Genomic DNA, 15,299 nt, shown 5'->3' on the forward strand with positions numbered 1-15,299 from the left:
GTATTTACAACAGCTGACCGTTCTTCTCTCTCAGTGGGGAACAATCATGGACAATCGGAGCCGCCTGCCCGCTGCATCAGCTTCCCCACTGACAAGCGAGGGTGGAATCGCCACCACTGGCACACACTCGGCCCCTAGTTGCCGCCAAGCGACCGACGTAGCCCTACGTCAGTTTGCCTGGGAGAACCACACTGCCGCAGTAAATATGCAACCGGTTAAAGCAGCCCATTCATTTAAATGGGCTGCCTAACGTTCCAAAATTCACCATAACAGGTGCGATAGTAGGGTGTGTTGGGTGCAATTAAAGTAGAACTCCAGCTTAAACATCACTAGGTTTAAAATGCCCCCCCTTCCTCCTAACACCCATGCTTACTAAGCTGTAAAAGGAAGATGTATATACTTGTTTGCACCTCGCTCAGGTCCCATCACGTGTCAGGCAGCAGAGGCTGCAGGGGAGCAGAGAAAGAGCTCAACAACGGCTGCTAAACTCTGGCTCCCAAGCCCCAGCCATTGTCGATGCCAACTCTTTTCCCCTACAGCCCCTGCTAGCTGACAGAGGGGAGCAGGATCACATGAGCGCACCAGAGCAGGCTGAAAATAGGTAAGTATACACATCTCTTCTACATAGGTTAGTCAGCATAGGTGTTAGGAAGGGGAGGGAACATTTATAAGACTAATTGGGTTTAAGCTGGAATTCTGCTTTAAGAATGAACGGCAGCTCACAAACACACATAACCTCTTTTTGCACATTGCAGTTGTGTCATAACAATGTGAATACAAGGAAATAGCTGAAAAGAAGCTTCTTTATGAAGATAAAGTATTTTTTATTAAGACTGGGTTACACTGTATTTGCATTTGGGCACTGCAGTGCCATTCATTCTAAATTACACCTCAATGCATGTGCGCTACACCACAACACAACTCACGGTACAGAGCTACCACTGCTTTGCAATAAATAGTGCATGCAACATTTTTGGTGCATTACGCAGCCCTTTAAAAACAATGGGCTGACTTAATGGAATTGAATGGAATGCTCTAAAACAGTGTGATTCCAGCCAAAAGCTCCGATGCCATGTTTTAATGTAACACAGGATAGGGATGGGTGGGAAAGAGTTTCACTCTCCCTGGTGGATTTCCCATTGAATTTACCTTGCAGAGAATGAGGAGGGTGCAGATGGGAACTCCAGTAGGTAAATTTCACCACTGGAGACCATGAGAGATGTAAAGAGCCATTGGGTGATTGGCATATTTACATCTAATCCAAAAAAAGAAATATCAGGGATGGGTGAGATGACCTTTAATTACCAATACTAATATCCTATTATTCTTTCTCCTTCAGGTACTTCTGGCATCACATCCTGCTGTTGATCAGTTGCTGGCAATAAAAATAGCCGAAAAACCTTCCATGCCTCTACTTTTTGTAGAGGCCGAAGCCATGAAAGCGACGGAAGGGAGCAGGTTCTTCCCGCAATTATATGCTACTTTCCAGACAAAGGCAAGCAACTTTATCTTTTACTTATTTGGGGGGAATTTTAGGAGAGTCCCAATCAATTAGAATATCACATTATCCCGTATAGCTCTCCAATCACTTGTGTTGGTAAAAGTTAGTCAACCAGACTAGTTCTGTGACCTTGAAGAGATCTGATGGTCATCCAAGCATGTCCTGTAGTTCTTGCTGCTTGTAAAGGGGCATAACATCACAGAACAAGCCCAATTATATGTGACTATTTCTAGCTATAAAATACCCTGAATAAGTAAGACCCTTCATAGACACGTTGCTAAATTTTTCACTGAAAGTCTCCAATTGTGAAAAGACAAAGGTGAAGGGTTAAATATGGACCCCCATAGTGAATAATGAATGCATTGTAATTTTTATCTATTTTATCTTCTTCTAGGATTTCCTTTGCTACGTCATGGAATATGTGAATGGTGTGACCCTGTATGACTTCATTCGAAAGAGGCAGTTTCTGGATTTCGACACCATAAGGTAAGTACTATAATAGGTCTCAATAGGAGTGGAGGAGATGGAATGTACAATTGTAGACAGATCACTTTCAAACTCTTTCCGCCGATGCGGGCTTTTGGGGGGTGTAAGCACTTTTCTCTGCTGAGAGCGTGCGCCCTGCACGCTCCCAGCAAAGGCAACGGCGAGGACCGGAAAGCTCCCGATGCATACTAGCGATTGGAAACTTTCCAAAAATGTGACCACTGTGACACCAATCACAGCGGTCACATGCCCGGATGCCTGCCTCCGCCTCCCCGCATTTAGAAGCTCCTAAAGAGCCGGCAGGTGGAAGCGGAAAGGGGTTAAGCTATGGAGCCTCTGCATTAAAGGGGATGATGGGACATGCCTGCTTTCTCTAACCACCCCCAGGTACTCTTGTCGGGTACCTTTTTCTATTTCGCAATGTTTTGATTGATTCAACGTCTTTAATTAGAAAATGCACAGGGAATAGAGAAGGAGGATAGCTGAGATGCCAGACATCTCCTATATTGCTTACAGGGGAAAGCGACATTACCTATTGGGCCAGAATTCATACTTTGACAAAATAAGTCTGGCAGAAGTCATGGGAAGGATTCACAGACCTCAGATTGTAACTTGATCTTTCAAAAAATATACTCTAATATCTCTGGGTATCTCTCAGTTTAGACGGGTCATCACCCATAATAATGGTCAGGATAGGTATGTCAGGCAGTAGGGGAGGCTGAGCAGGGAACTGGGCCCGGAGCGCATGAGGTAACTAAATATACCTGAAGAGCATGGAAGGTGGCAAGCCAAATTAATCTTGCAGTGATTGAAAAGACCTCAACCTCGGTCCAGGAAAGACCTGATGGAGGAAAAGCACACCCCGCTGTGCCCAGAGCTCAGCACCCGGCAGGGAGGAAAGCTCAGCCAGATGAGGGTTGTGTCACAGGAGAGTATAGGCGTGGATATGAGTCAGCTTTCATTTTTTGATGGTCAGATCCCAAATACGTCTATGTAAATAAAGCAGAGAAGTAGGGGCAGTCCGCAGGGGCGGCAGGTCATGTCCACAAAGTATCACCTGGAGAGGGGAGTGGGACGCCAGACTCAGACGCACGCAATCTCTGGGTAGCTTTAGACTAACATTACCTATGGGATGGGATTCTAACTACTAAGAGATTGGTATACTGAAGACATTCATGGTTGTGCTTTTAGCTGAACAACGGTCATTTCATTAGTACTTTGAAACTAATAGTAACTCCATAATGATAATACATCAGGGTTTGCTTACAGCTAAATAAAAAAGCACAATGCATATCAAAAATGTAAATACTCCTATAGCAATATTTTGTTTTACTGATGTATTTATAATATATAGTATGTCTTCAATGTTATACCTATTTTTTCTAGCATTAGGATCGGGTCATATTAAATATCAAGGACAACAGGACAAGTTTAATACTAATAAATCTTTTCTTCTTTATCTTTCAGATTTATTGCTGCTGAGCTGCTGTGTGCAATACAATTTCTTCATGCCAGAGGCATCGCTCATTGGTAAGGAATTAATTCATCATATTTTATTATTCTAGCCCATTGGTCTCCAAACTGCAGCCTGCAGGTCAGATACGGCCCTTTGTTGGCTTTAATTCAGGCCCTGGGGTGCTATTCCTCCCATTGACACCAACAATGGGGCACTATCCCTTCCCACTGACACCAATAATAGGCCACTATTCCTTCAAGTGATACCAATCATGGGGCACTATTGCTCACACTGACACTAACAATGGGGCACTGATCCTCCCATTGTCAGCAACAATAGGGTACTATCCATCCACTGACACCAACCATCCAACAATGGAGCTCTGTTCCTTCCACTGACACCAATGATAGGGCACTATTCTTTCCACTGACACCAATGACGGGGCACTATTCCCTCCACTGACACCAATGATGTGGCACTATTCCTTCCACTGACACCAATGATGGGACACTATTCCTCCCACTGACACCAATGATGGGGCACTATTCCTCCCACTGACACCAATGATGGGGCACTATTCCCTCCACTGACACCAATGATGGGGCACTATTCCCTCCACTGACACCAACCATCCAACAATGGAGCTCTGTTCCTTCCACTGACACCAATGATGGGGCACTATTCCTCCCACTGACACCAATGATGTGGCACTGTTCCTTCCACTGACACCAATGATGGGACACTATTCCTCCCACTGACACCAATGATGGGGCACTATTCCCTCCACTGACACCAATGATGGGGCACTATTCCCTCCACTGACACCAATGATGGGGCACTATTCCTTCCACTGACACCAATGATGGGGCACTATTCCTTCCACTGACACCAATGATGGGGCACTATTCCCTCCACTGACACCAATGATGGGGCACTATTCCCTCCACTGACACCAATGATGGGACACTATTCCTTCCACTGACACCAATGATGGGGCACTATTCCTTCCACTGACACCAATGATGGGGCACTATTCCCTCCACTGACACCAATGATGGGGCACTATTCCTCCCACTGACACCAATGATGGGGCACTATTCCTCCCACTGACACCAATGATGGGGCACTATTCCTCCCACTGACACCAATGATGTGGCACTATTCCTCCCACTGACACCAATGATGGGGCACTATTCCTCCCACTGACACCAATGATGAGGCACTTTTCCCTCCACTGACACCAATGATGGGGTACTATTCCCTCCACTGACACCAATGATGGGGCATGATTCCTCCCACTGACACCAATGATGGGGCACTATTCCTCCCACTGACACCAATGATGGGGCACTATTCCTCCCACTGACACCAATGATGGGGCACTATTCCTCCCACTGACACCAATGATGGGGCACTATTCCTCCCACTGACACCAATGATGTGGCACTATTCCTCCCACTGACACCAATGATGTGGCACTATTCCTCCCACTGACACCAATGATGAGGCACTTTTCCCTCCACTGACACCAATGATGGGGTACTATTCCCTCCACTGACACCAATGATGGGGCATGATTCCTCCCACTGACACCAATGATGGGGCACTATTGATCTTTTATTGAAAAGAATCAAGCAACATATTTTATACAAAAGTAAAAAACATAACTATAGTACAATAGAATACACATCCATGTGCAGAATATATACAATATATACATAATCCACTTCCAACATTTTTAGAAAACTATTTACATAAAGCAGCAGAGAGGGCCTAAGAGGCACAACCCATCACCTATGTACGCAGCCATTTATCAAAAACTAAGCATTAAGAAAAAATCTAGGGTGATAAGAGACAGAAAGCCACACCCGGGAAAGAGACTCCTGGCAGTCAGGGAGGCTTGAAACCCCTCCACGCCTTCAGCCAAGCCCTCTGACCCCACTTGTCTCTCTCAAGCGCCCGAATCTTCCCCACCTCATGCAGAATGTCACACACCACCACCTGAACAGGAAGGATTTTACGCCGAAGGGTTACCTGACACCGTGCGTTCCAGGTGTAATAACGGACTACTAAGCTAACTAAAAAAAGTGTATCCAAACAAAAGCCCCCACCAGTATTGAATGCTCCATACACCCACTCAGCATAACCCAGCCTGGAGAGGAAAGGAACACCGAGGGCCCACCCCACCTGTTTGTATACCTCTATGTTAAAAGGGCAACGAAGCAGAAAATGGTCCATAGTCTCCTCCTCACCTGAACATTCCTCCCGAGGACAACCACGATCCATCCCACTGCGGAATTTCAAATTGCCCCGAACATAGAGCCTCCCGTGGAAGCACAACCAGGCCAGATCCCTGAATTTAAGGGGGACTCTAGCCAAATTAATCAATCTTAACCCTTCCCTCAAAATTGGGCCTGGGCAATCCCTTAAGGCCAGTGGGTCATGAAAGACTTCGCTCAAGACTCGGCTCATAAGGACTTTCCTCGGAGCAGATCTGAGATCTTCAGCCGACAGTCGCCACTGCCGCAGCAACTTCAGACACGGAGCGACATAGGCTGGGAGCTGACCACGATGACCCCTGAGATTCTTCACTTGGCCACCTTCTTCCCAAAGTCGCAGAAAAGGCCTAAACCAAGATCTAAACATGCCTGCCCATCCAGGAGGTTCCACTGCAAGCATACTACCAATGTTAAACTTGAGAAATAGCAGTGAAAAGAAAAGAACGGGGTTGACCATACCTAAGCCACCCTCCCTCCTGGATAGATAGGTGACATTCCTCTTGATGGGGTTCAGTCTGTTCCCCCATAGCATCTGGAAGAACACACTATAGATCCTAGCATAGAGAGACACTGGCAAGATGCAGACAGGGCTGACATACAAGAAGATCGGTATCAGGTAAGTCTTAATCAGATCAACCCTTTCCCTCAGAGATAACTTCCATCTCTTCCAGCTGACCACCTTAGTATTGGCAACTTCCAGCCTGCCTTCCCAGTTTTTAAGGCCATAATCGCCAGGTCCGAATTCAATGCCTAATATCTTAATTTTTTCCTGGGGCACTGGAAAGGTGTCCGGGAGATCAAACCCCTCACCTTCCTTTCCCATCCAAAAAACTTCACTCTTTTCCTGATTGATCTTGGAGCCTGATGCTTCAGAGTACCGTGATGTCAGAGAGACCACCTCCTCTGCTTCATCTGTCCCAGTGACAATTACTGACACATCATCCGCATAGGCAACAACCCTCAAAGGCGGCTCACCCGGGATTCCCACTGGTACCCCACACAACATGCTGCTCTCTAGCCTCCTGATGAAGGGGTCGATTGCAAACACATAGAGCAGGGGACTCAGGGGACAACCCTGGCGCACCCCAGAACCAACCTCAAAGGACTGTCCAACCCAACCATTAACAAGAGGGAAGCTTTCTGCCCCCTTATACAAGACTTTTAACCAATCAACAAAACCACCCGGCAGACCGTACTTACTAAAGAGCAACCACAGGTACTCATGGTTGACACGATCGAAAGCCTTTGCCTGATCCAATGCCAGTAAATACTTTCCCCAGCCTGCAGCCCTGCACTGCTCCAAGGCCTCCCGGACAGCTAAAACCGCTGTGAAGGTGCTCCTACCCTGGATCGAACAGTGCTGATGGCGAGAAAGCAAAGACTCTGCTACTGCCGATAGGCGCCAGAAAAGTATCTTCGCCAGCACCTTTCTATCGACATTGAGAAGGCTGATGGGGCGCCAATTCTCAATCATCGAAGGATCTTTACCTTTTGAAAGAAGAATCACAGCTGAGTGTCTCATGGAAGGGGGAAGCACCCCCTCAGCAAGACAACTGTTAAAAATCTCTACCAAATGTGGGGCCAGAATAGACTTAAAGGCTTTGTAAAACTCAGCCGTCAGACCATCCGGTCCAGGTGACTTCTTGATGGCAAGCTGTTCAATTGCCCTCGTCACCTCTTCAACTGTGATCTCTTCTGTCAAATTCATCAAAGGGACATCTCCACCATTTAGACCTGGAGTAGAGTCCAAAAAGCTTTCCATCTTGTCTCGGTCAAGCTCTTTCCTCCCAAGAAGTTCAGCATAAAAAGACCTCACGACCTCCAGGATCCCTGACCTGGACTTTGTCAAGGAACCTGTACTATCCTTAAGGCCAACGACCATCTTAACAGCTACACCCTGTTTGCAGTTCTGGTAAGGGTCAGGCGAGTGGTATTTCCCATAGTCCCGCTCCAGAACCAAAGAGGTATGCCGATCATATTGACACTTCCTGAGGAGGATTTTCACTTCAGAGATTGCCCCAGGATCTCCTCCTCTCGAGACAAGAATATCCAGCTTCCTCCGCAAACGTTGGTAGGTCATGTATCTATTAAACTGTTTTTTATTGGCTAGGCCCCTGAAGAATCCAGCAATCCTTTTTTTGGTCAGCTCCCACCACTCAGCCTTGCTGCTACAAAAGTCCAGGATGGTCACCTGTGCCTGAAAGAATTCCTCAAAGGATTGTCTAACATGTTCTTCCTCAAGGAGAGTCGAATTCAATCTCCAGATGCCTTTGCCCCTCTGAGGGAAGTCTGAAGCATTCAAGACCACAGATAGCATACAGTGATCAGAGAACTCCACTGCCTGCACCACTGGGGGTGAGAAAGCAGAGGCCTCCTTCAAAAAAAACCTATCTATCCTACTCTGACTATTACCTCGATGAAAGGTGAACCCTGTGTCATCCGGAAGGTGCTTAATGTGCACATCCACAAGACCAGCATCCCTAACCATACTATTTAAAAAAACGCTATCATATCCCAGCCTGTCATTGAAGTCCTTCCTGTCCTTGGGCCTAGTCACAGTATTAAAGTCACCTCCAAAAACCACTTGCCGGGATGTAAAAAGAAATGGCTTGATCCTTGTAAAAAGGCATTTCCTGTCCCACTTTGTGTGCGGCCCATAAATATTAATTAGGCGCAGGTCCTGCCCTCCCACAAGGACGTCTAAGACCATACATCTCCCAATCTCCACCTCAATAACCCGCCGGACAGTTACCATGCCGGTTTTAAACAACACCGCCACCCCGCTGTAAGGCTCGGCCGCAAGAGACCAGTAAGATGGACCATACCTCCACTCTCTCTTGGCCATATGAATATCTGCCAAGGAGGTGAGCCTAGTCTCCTGCAAAAATAAAATTTCAGCATCTAATTGGCTGAACAAAAAGAAGGCCATAGAACGAGCTCTTACCGACTTAATACTGGCGACATTTATTGTCACCACTTTTAACGGAGGGGGAACCGCCATTTGGGTTATTGGGTGGATTGCTTCTTAGCTCCCCTCTGCTGCTCATCACCAGAAGCCTCTCTTTTTCTTGAGGCCTCCTCCAACTCCATTTCTGAGTCTGAATTTTGTTCAGAGGAAGCTCCAGATGAGGAAATATCCCAAGCGGAAGCCCTAGAACGGTTGGGGACAGACACTGGGGCTTCCTGTCCCTGTTCCGTCCTCACCGCCTGTCTCTTCCGCCTCACAACCCTCCTTCTCTCCTCCAGGTACTGCAGGTCAGACTCCGAGATGTTTTCATCTCTTGTTTTTTTCTTCAAAGTCTTCGCAGAAGACTTCTTTACAGAAGAAGCAGCAGCACCCTTTTTGGCACATGCCACCGCTCCAGGTGGGGGGGGACCTTCCCTTAAGTCAGACCTAGGAGACTCATGGGGCAAGACTGACTCGGGGGGCACAGACTTAGAAGGTTCTGACACAAGAGGAGCGGGTACATTAGGCTGGGGGGACACAGAGACAGCCACAGAAGGAATACCTACAGACACAGGAGGGTTGGCCACAGAAACTGGGGAGGGATCCTGAACAGGACCTGGGGGGTCAGTCACCGCAGAGGAGGATGGTACACCAGGGGCCTCATCCTCCATCCTGTCCAGCCTCAACAGCTCATCTACTACCTCCTTCTCCATATTGTGCCAGGCCTCCGGACATCGGCTGTAGGGGTGGCCAAGGCGCAAGCACAGGTTGCACCTTATCGCCTGGGTGCAGTCCCTGGCCACATGACCCTGTCCCCGACATACCGAACATATTAAGGCTGAACAGGAGGAGCTAAAATGCCCCTTTTCTCCACAGCGGTGACACAGCTTTGGCTGACCAGGATAAAAAACAGTCATCCTATCCCTCCCTATGAAAGCCGAGGAGGGCAGGTGACGGACAACATTCCCATCCCTGGCCAACCTGACCGTTACTGACCAACCCCCAGTCCAGATGCCACGTTCATCAAGGATTTTATTTGGCATTGTCAAAACCTCACCATAGTTCCTTAACCAGACCTCCAAGTCCCGAGCAGGAACACTCTCGTTAGTGAGGATGATGGTTATTTTTTTAACCGTTGATCTTTGTGAAACAGCAACTGGTGCCAGATCTTCCCATTCGGGTCTTGACCTGCACCGAGCCTCATATCGTTCCCAGAACAGGTCAAGACCCTCTGGCCTGGTGAAGCTGATTGTGTACTCCCGGCTCCCAGCTACATGTATTAGGGCATAAAGGTCATTCGCCCCAAAGCCCATCTCCAAAATCATATCCACCACCACACGCCGTGCTGGAGAGACTGCACCACCTTCCCATTTAAGAATGACTACATTACGCCTTGGACCCCCAGCAGAAGCCAGAGACCCAAGACCGGAACCAGGGGTGCTCAAAGTGGCAGTCTGTGGTGTAAATCTCTGCCTGGAAGCAGGGTTCCTCATTGGCTGCAGCCCTGGCTTAATAATGTTACCAGGTGCAGAGCGTACCACCTGAGCAAAAGAGGGCTTATCAGGGCCAAGACCCCACACTGATGTGACTTTAGCCGGTACATTATTATTATTATCCTTATTATTAATTGCTTGTACTGAGCCAGCAGGATTATCCATTGCACACATATTGGCAGCACTATTCAGAACACCTGAAATAGAAGAATCGTTAGAAGAATCGTTACAATCACCATTCATTATCACAGTGTCTGCTGTAGTACCACAGGTGGCCTGATGCTGCAGTGTAGAGTCCTGAACAACAGCTGTGACTGGACAAACAGCCTTGGGCTCAGCAAAAGGGGGGTTAATGGGTTGTTCAGGCTCTTGTAGTTCCTTTGCTGCAATGTCATTTTTTAAACGCAGTTTTTCCTGCAAGGAAACATCAGCAGCTGAAATATTGCTGGATACAAAATTACCAGCCTGGGTGTCATTGGGCAAAACATCAGTATTAGCCAAGGTGTTAAATGGCACAAAAATAGTTTTATCAGTCACTTGTGACTTGCTAGGCTTTACCTTATCAGGCACATTATCAGGTATGTTCTCCTCACCAAACACCAGCTGATCCGCCCGTACTGGAGACTCCACTGCCTGGATCACTTTAAGCATGCCTCCTGAGCCCTGAGAAGGCAACGGGCTGCTCACCTCACCTTGGGGGGGCAGGGGGTCAGAACTTGGGGTCCCCTCCTCCACCTCCATCTTTGCCATCCTTGCAAATCTGCGGTCATTGCAGAACTTTTCTTTAAAGGGCCCCTCTTTACCTTCCATCATGGCCACAATGGTTTCCTGGTGTTGAACCCGGACCTTTGCCAACTGGATTTCCGAATCCATAGATCCACGGCTGCGGCTGTGCAAACCTTCACGTTGCTTTCGCAGGCGTTTCAACTCTGCTCTCAGTTTGTAGAGCTGGTCTCTCTCCCTATTCAGGACCTTGATCCCGGCCACCACTCGCTCCCGAATGGACTCGGTATCCTCATCCTCACCAGGGGCAGAGAGATCTCCAGCCATGGCTTGTCCAGGAGCAGGGGTGTCATCCATCAGCCCAGGGGATGGTTCAGAGCTTCCAGCAGGAGAGGCCCTGCTGGCCTGCATGGCCTCCCCAGATAGGGGCCAGCAGGGCTGGGAGAGATTTTACCGAACTCCCCTCTCACAGAAATCACCTGGAGCAGACACACAGCCAGAGAACCTTCCTGCAGCCACACCCGAAGCTGAATGATGTGAAACGACTCCTCCTACTGACAGCAATGATGGGGCACTATTCCTCCCACTGACACCAATGATGGGGCACTATTCCTTCCACTGACACCAATGATGGGGTACTATTCCCTCCACTGACACCAATGATGGGGCACGATTCCTCCCACTGACACCAATGATGGGGCACGATTCCTCCCACTGACACCAATGATGGGGCACTATTCCTCCCACTGACACCAATGATGGGGCACTATTACTCCCACTGACACCAACAATAGGGCACTATTCCCTCCACTGATACCAACAATAGAGTCCTATTCCTCCCACTAATATCAATGATGGGACCCTATTTCTTTTCCTAATGACCACAGGCGCTATGTAATAGTCTTATTCCCAATGACCACGAAGGCTGAGGCATTGTTTACTCTAACACTGGGGCATTTTCTAAATCCACGGGCCACAGTCTTCCCCCACCTAATGTCTGAAGGACAGTAATCTGGCCCTTTGTTTAAAAAGTTTGGAGACCCCTGTTCTAGCCCTTAAAAGTCTGAAATAGATAGCTTACCCTTTTTGTTTTCTTCTTCTTTACAGTGACTTGCATTTACATAATATCCTCATTGATAGTACTGGACATGTCAAGGTTATCGATTTTGGGAATGCAAAGATATCAAAAATTGCTCAATCTTCTACGACCTCAGAGGTAAGTACATGCAGTCAATTCATTGACTGTGCTGTAGTCTTTTTCTGTCCACAAAGAGGTTCTTATCCACTTCAGCTCTAGAGCTACCTGTGAGTCACGTAAAAAAAGTGATCAGGCAGGTCTAAGGCTGCCCAAATCACTCTTATAGTAAAGGCCAGAAACCGGCTGGTAAAAACAGAACCAGCCATAAACTTGTTTAACTTTTTTCGATTTTGGACGTACCAGATACATCCAAAAGGGCTAAACAGATTAACCACTTGCCGACTGCCCACAATTATATTACTGCGGAGGCGCGCTCCCGCTGTGTTTAGACACAGCGGGAGTTGGGCTGTGGGAGGAGAGGTGGCGATTGCCGCCTTCCTCCCACGATGGTCCGGTAAACGAAGAGAAGACCTGCCTGCTTATGTAAACAAAGCAGGTGGATCTTCTCACTGACAGGCAGGGACAGATCAGCAGTTTCAGCTATGCTACATAATATCCTCATTGATTTCAGCTATGCTGAAACTGCGATCTCTGTGCCTGTCAAGAACCCCCCCCCCCCCCCCTACACACACACACACACACAAGTCAGTAAGCATTAGGTACACATTTAACCCCTTGATCACCCCCAGGATTAACCCCTTCCCTGCCAGTGTCATTATTACAGTAACAGTGCATATTTTTAGCACTGATTACTGTAGTAATGTCACTGGTACCCCCAAAAGTGTCAGTTAGGGGTCCGATCTGTCTGCCGCAATGACGCAGTCCCGCAAACAATCGCAGATCGCCACCATTACTCTTAAAAAAAAGAAAAAAGAAAAAAAACAATAAAAATGACATAAAGCTTTCTCGTATTTAGTAGACGCAAAAACTTTTGCGCAAACCAATCAAAATACGCTTATTGCAATATTTTTTACCAAAAATATGTAGCAGAAAACAAATTGACCTAAAATGTTAAAAAATTTAGATTTTTACATTTTTGTTTTTTGGGAATGTTGCATAGCAGAATGCGAAAAATATTGTTTTTTTTTCAAAATTGTCGCTTTTTTGTTTATAGCGCAAAAAATAAAAATCGCACAGGTGATCAAATACCACCAAAAGAAATCTCTATTTGTGAGAAAAAAAGGACGTAAATTTTGTTTTGGTACAGCGTCACACGACCGCGCAATTGTCCGTTAAAGTAACGCAGTGCCGAATTGCAAAATGGGGCCTGGTCAGAAAGGGGGCAAATCCTCCTGGGGCTAAAGTGGTTAACAATGCAATAAAGGTGGTGAAAAATAAACCTTTGCCTAGACCCACAGAAGGTGGTTGGACCTCTGCTTGGTGTTGCAGAATCATGACACAATAAACAGCTATTATGATGTATGCATATTAAGGGGAACTAAACCCTCCTATTCTTTGCAGCTAATGAAGCTGTCATCTTAGCCTCTGTTTGATCTGTTGTTGCCATGGTGCTGCCCATGTGATCAGTTATGACACCAGCCATTTGAATGCTTGACAGTTCATTGAGAGCAAAAGTAACTCTGACAGTTATCACTTACGGCATGCCTTGAATGTAACTGTTTTGGGAAACTGTTAAATTGATGGGTTTAATTCCGCTTTAATTCCTATAGGAATGTAAGGAAATGTATTTTTGGTATTTATATTACTATGCTCTGGTCTATAAAAATATTTTTTATTTCCCCTAGATCGATCAGGAAACACTGAAAGCATTTCGCAAAGACTACGATAAATACAGGTTTGAAATCTTCGACTTGACAAATAAATACAACGGCGACAAGACTCAAATGCGGGACTTTACAAAGTTCATAAGGAAGGTAAGAAAATGTTCTACTCTAGCCAGAGATAGAACAAGTTTATTTGTGATATAAAATTGGCTACATTCAATTTTTTTAGTTATTTCTTTTGTTATGTTAATAATCTATCTTTTTATTATATGCAGGTTTCATCGGATTCTACGCCTGCGTTCATAGCTTTACGACACCACCCATTCTTCACAGGGATAAACTGGGATGAGATGGAAGCTGGGAAGATAAGTCCACCTTTCGTCATGGAGCCTGTAAGTATAGGACTAGGAAATGGGATCACTTCTGTTATTGTGCTACGTCTGCTGTTTTGCATTCTCTTTTCTGCCCCCTACTGGCATGTATGAGGAGCTGCATTCCTTTGTGGCGCTATCCAGTAGAATGGAAAAACAATCCACATTGGACCATTTATAATGAATGCATCTATAAAGCATAAAACCTATCAACATTTTATAGGCAGCTTCATGCTTCTAACTGCCAATTCCCTGCAGAGAATTTAGAATCAGTGCAGTATATAAAAATCATTTATAAACATGCCTGCACAGTGATAACAATATAATGATGATTCATATTAATGCATATGTCTCATCATGATTGGTCCATTTAAAAGGATTTTCTTTAATGTATTCACTCAGCACATAGCAAATAATAGAACTTACCCAAAAGTAATATTCAAAAAAGTCGCAATTTGGCATTATCTAAAAAGATTATTTCCTGTATTTAATGTGTTTTTTCTCTCCACAGAGCCCAGCGATAAACCGCTCATCAAAGATCGACGTGAGAACCTTAGCTGATTGTTTCAGCGCTTACTACTGTCAAAGAACCAGACCTTCTATAATGAATAATGTCCAGGGATTCAACTTCGTCAGTGATCGATGGAGAGAAATGCAGCAACACCGATAGGAATACAAGGCGGGAAGAAAAGCTGTCCAAAACTGGTTACGGTCTGAGTCCATGTCGGTCTTCAGGTTCCACTAACTCACTGCTGGCTTTCTACTGCACAGCAGAGTACATTACATGTGGGGGGGGGGGGGCAGAGCAGAGTAGATTACATGGGAGCAACAGCAGAGTACATTACATGGGGAGGAAGGGGCAGAGCAGAGAAGATTATATGGGGGCCACAGCAGAGTACATTACATGGGGAGGAAGGGGCAGAGCAGAGAAGATTATATGGGGGTCACAGCAGAGTACATTACATGGGGAGGAAGGGGCAGAGCAGAGAAGATTATATGGGGGCCACAGCAGAGTACATTACATGGGGAGGAAGGGGCAGAGACGAGTACATTACATGGGGGCCACAGCAGAGTACATTACATGGGGAGGAAGGGGCAGAGACGAGTACATTACATGGGGGCCACAGCAGAGTACATTACATGGGGAGGAAGGGGCAGAGCAGAGAAGATTATATGGGGGT

The 15,299-nt window shown here is 46.5% G+C and overlaps 1 protein-coding gene across 1 annotated transcript; it reads right to left on the reverse strand.

The window, feature by feature from the left end:
* Positions 1-3,543: 3,543 nt before the first annotated feature.
* LOC309564202 (uncharacterized protein) lies at positions 3,544-8,651 on the reverse strand (the record flags this gene model as incomplete). Its single annotated transcript, XM_082268831.1, has 2 exons — positions 3,544-3,575; positions 8,042-8,651. The coding sequence occupies 2 exons, from the start codon at positions 8,649-8,651 to the stop codon at positions 3,544-3,546; spliced, it is 642 nt and encodes a 213-aa protein (XP_082124957.1).
* Positions 8,652-15,299: the final 6,648 nt, after the last annotated feature.

This window comes from Pelophylax lessonae, assembly GCF_965119305.1.
Source record: "Pelophylax lessonae genome assembly, chromosome: 9".
NCBI classification, from domain to species: Eukaryota; Metazoa; Chordata; class Amphibia; order Anura; family Ranidae; genus Pelophylax; species Pelophylax lessonae.